General features: G+C 42.3%; 1 protein-coding gene across 1 annotated transcript; it reads right to left on the bottom strand.

Moving 5' to 3' along the window:
- Positions 1–1437: 1437 nt before the first annotated feature.
- LOC121406209 lies at positions 1438–2127 on the bottom strand. The gene has a single exon (XM_041597231.1). The coding sequence runs from the start codon at positions 2125–2127 to the stop codon at positions 1438–1440; it is 690 nt and encodes a 229-aa protein (XP_041453165.1).
- Between the last annotated feature and the right edge of the window lie 868 nt (positions 2128–2995).

Below are 2995 nucleotides of genomic sequence, written 5' to 3'. Positions count from 1 at the left end.
TGAGTCAAGTTAAAAGGAATAGCATGGCAAGGTAAAATTTGAAGTGTTTATATGGAATTTTATAGCAATGAATGCCTGGATACTGAAATTCATTACAGAGGGCAAAACTTACTATTAATTAATGTTATTTGGCTGTACACAATCATGGCTGATCCACATCAGGAATGGTGTTCAAAATATTCAAAAATATTAGACAATAAGACAGAAAAGAGGGGAAATGAGCCGTCGGTATGCTGGCCTTTTAAAGGCCGAACAAAAAATGGGTATGGCCTAGTGGATGTGAACATCCCAGGCAGCCGTAAGACCACTAGGCATGCCCATCGGCTTGTGCTGATGACAAGGGTGGCGATGACTTGGGAGGTTTCGTCTGAGCTCCATGCCTCTCACCTTTGCGGTAATCGCATCTGTGTGAGGCCAAGCCATTTAGTGTTTGAGAGCCATGAAGAGAACAAGCAGCGTCAAATTTGCCATAATTTGAAAACTTGCGAATCCCACGAGCCCCCTTGCATCATATCAGCCTGACTTAAATATCACTAACTAAGTGAGACTACAGTGAGTTTATTAACTAATTTTAGGGAAATTAGGCATACAGGTCTGGGCCTAGACTACATACTACATAGGAATTATAAAGTGATCCAAAGTCAAGATCTAGTTTCCCCCTTATCGCACATCTTTCTGTCATAGGAGTGATCACTTTGAATAGACATGTGAGTGTTTTCTAATTGTCCCTTCACATAAGAATGGAAATTGCTGTCATCTTTCCACCTTTTTACCTTTTGATACAGTTTGTATTTATACTCCCTATGTGTAGCTTTGGACTTAATTGCTGTTATCTTTTTACTTCTCTTTCTCCAGTAGTCCCTTCTCTTCTGCAGATGCAAGAGCTTGTGTCGTAGTCGTGATCCCCCTTTCACTGGAACCTGGGCAGCTAAGGCCTTGTCAAGGATCGATGCCGGACCCCCGTTGGTAAGTTGTATTGCAGAATGCTCTCTGTTTGCTTGATTTCTTACATAGGTAGTGGAATGCTTTGGGTACGTTACTCTGAAAGCAAATTCATCGACTCTGCCTTTTGTGTCGACAAATTAAACCGTGTTCTCCTGAGGGTTTGAGTTGAAATCTTTGACGTATTGTTCCAAAATTTGTTGCTGATCTCTCATATTAAGCGTTATCCGCTGTCTGAACTCCAGAGGTAAAAAGGGAAATTTGAACCCTCCGTTACATGCAAGGCTCTGGTTCAAGCACAGTTCATGATTTCCAGTGTAACATAAAATCATTGCCTCCCCACATCTTTGTAACTGTTCTTCGTATACTAAAATGTCTCCTGATTGATTATGTGCTGAATTTAATTCTGCTTGAACCCTGTAAGCAATGTCGCCTGCCATTGCTCTCTGCTGCTTGTCTCTCAGTCTTGAAGTTTTACCTGGAAAGTATTTTTGCTCAGAGTAAGTCTTTCCAATTTTTACACAGAGACCGCTTCAGGTGATTGACACAAAGGTATGATGTTGGATCTACACCAGCTGCGCTCTTCATGACTTCTTGGACTCCCCTGTGAAAGTGTCCATCACTATCGCTAACAACACCTTTGACAAGTAGCTGCGTTTCATCTCCAGTAAGTAATTTTTGTGCACATTTTTGTCCACCAAGCATTTCGTCCCCTATGTTATCACTCATCTTTATTGTGGCTGTACACTTAGGATGGTTAGGGCAGGCAGGTTCTTTTCCTTGACCAACTAATCTCTGGCCTACTCTACAAAGTTTGTTCGTTGAATTGTAAGTTACAATGTACTTCTCTGGGGTCACATTTTCTGTCACAACATCGCGAGCTTGAGTCGCTGGTGCAAATGGTGTTCTCCCCTTTGCATGGCTGAGAGGGATGTTATATTGTCTGTCAATTTCTATGTCAATAGGTGTATTTCTGTCCATCCCTCTGTACTCCAAAATGTCTTTCACCTTCCTGCGCCTTTCTGCCATATCCAATTCATTGGCAGCGGCCAAGATATCACCACATTTGTTAGCTGTCTTTTGGAAACCGCTAAGTGATCCGGTTGGAATGCTCATTGCTGTTAGAATCCTGCTTGCAGCAGAATTTGCAATACTGCTTTGGTATAGTCCCACCTGTAGAGCCATGTTTGGTACAGCAGTTTTTCTCCCTGATTTTGTTTTATCAATCTCTCTGAAAAACTTTAGAGCGGTTGATTCAAATTTACAAGTCCTGCACTTGAATACGACAGTAACTGCAATTCCTCTTATTTTTCTTTTTCTTCAGGAATCATCCAGTCCATGTTTGAACACCCAGGGCTACAATGTGAATGCTGTTGGCAAGCTTCATTGATGGCCATAGTGAGCTTCTCTACATCAACAATCCGATGACCAACAGCGGAACCATCAGTGGATGTCAACATTTTTGCCAGTGGTACAGAGTCTTCTGATGTCTTTGGCCTGAGAATCATGGTTGTAGAAGAGCGACTGACAGGTTGATCATGCTTGTGAAGAAAGTTACCGCGCTCATCACGGGACATCGTGCGGTCCAAGTCCTCTCTTGTTAGACGTACATATTTGGTCTTGAGAACAATGTTGGAATTACCAGCTTCCCACTTCAGCCCCTTGTTCCATGCTCTATGGCCAGGTACAAAGAGGTTCTTTCGCTTGTCAGATAGTTTCTTGGGGCCCATTGTGCCTCCTTTTGGTTTGGCGGGGAAAGATTTCACTTGTATTTATACACTTTTCTACTGTGCATCCCCCCCCCCTCCTCCCCACAATTAGAAGGAAAAGAAACACAATTAAGTCATGATTTCCTCCCTATTTTACAGGGAAATCTTTTTCTTTTTAACCCAGAAGGGCAGCAGTGACGTATTGGTAGCCAGAATTCCATGAGTACTTCCATGTCCTTCACCTAGTTTACATTACATAATTGCCATGGTGACAGATTCATATTCCACACTGGCCAGCAATAAATGTCCCTTTAGTATACTAGTGAATCATTACTCTGGATCAT

Source organism: Lytechinus variegatus, chromosome 19, assembly GCF_018143015.1.
Source record: "Lytechinus variegatus isolate NC3 chromosome 19, Lvar_3.0, whole genome shotgun sequence".
Lineage (NCBI taxonomy): Eukaryota > Metazoa > Echinodermata > Echinoidea > Temnopleuroida > Toxopneustidae > Lytechinus > Lytechinus variegatus.
The sequence above is the reverse complement of the archived record's forward strand: the minus strand, read 5'-3'. Positions and strand labels throughout refer to the sequence as shown.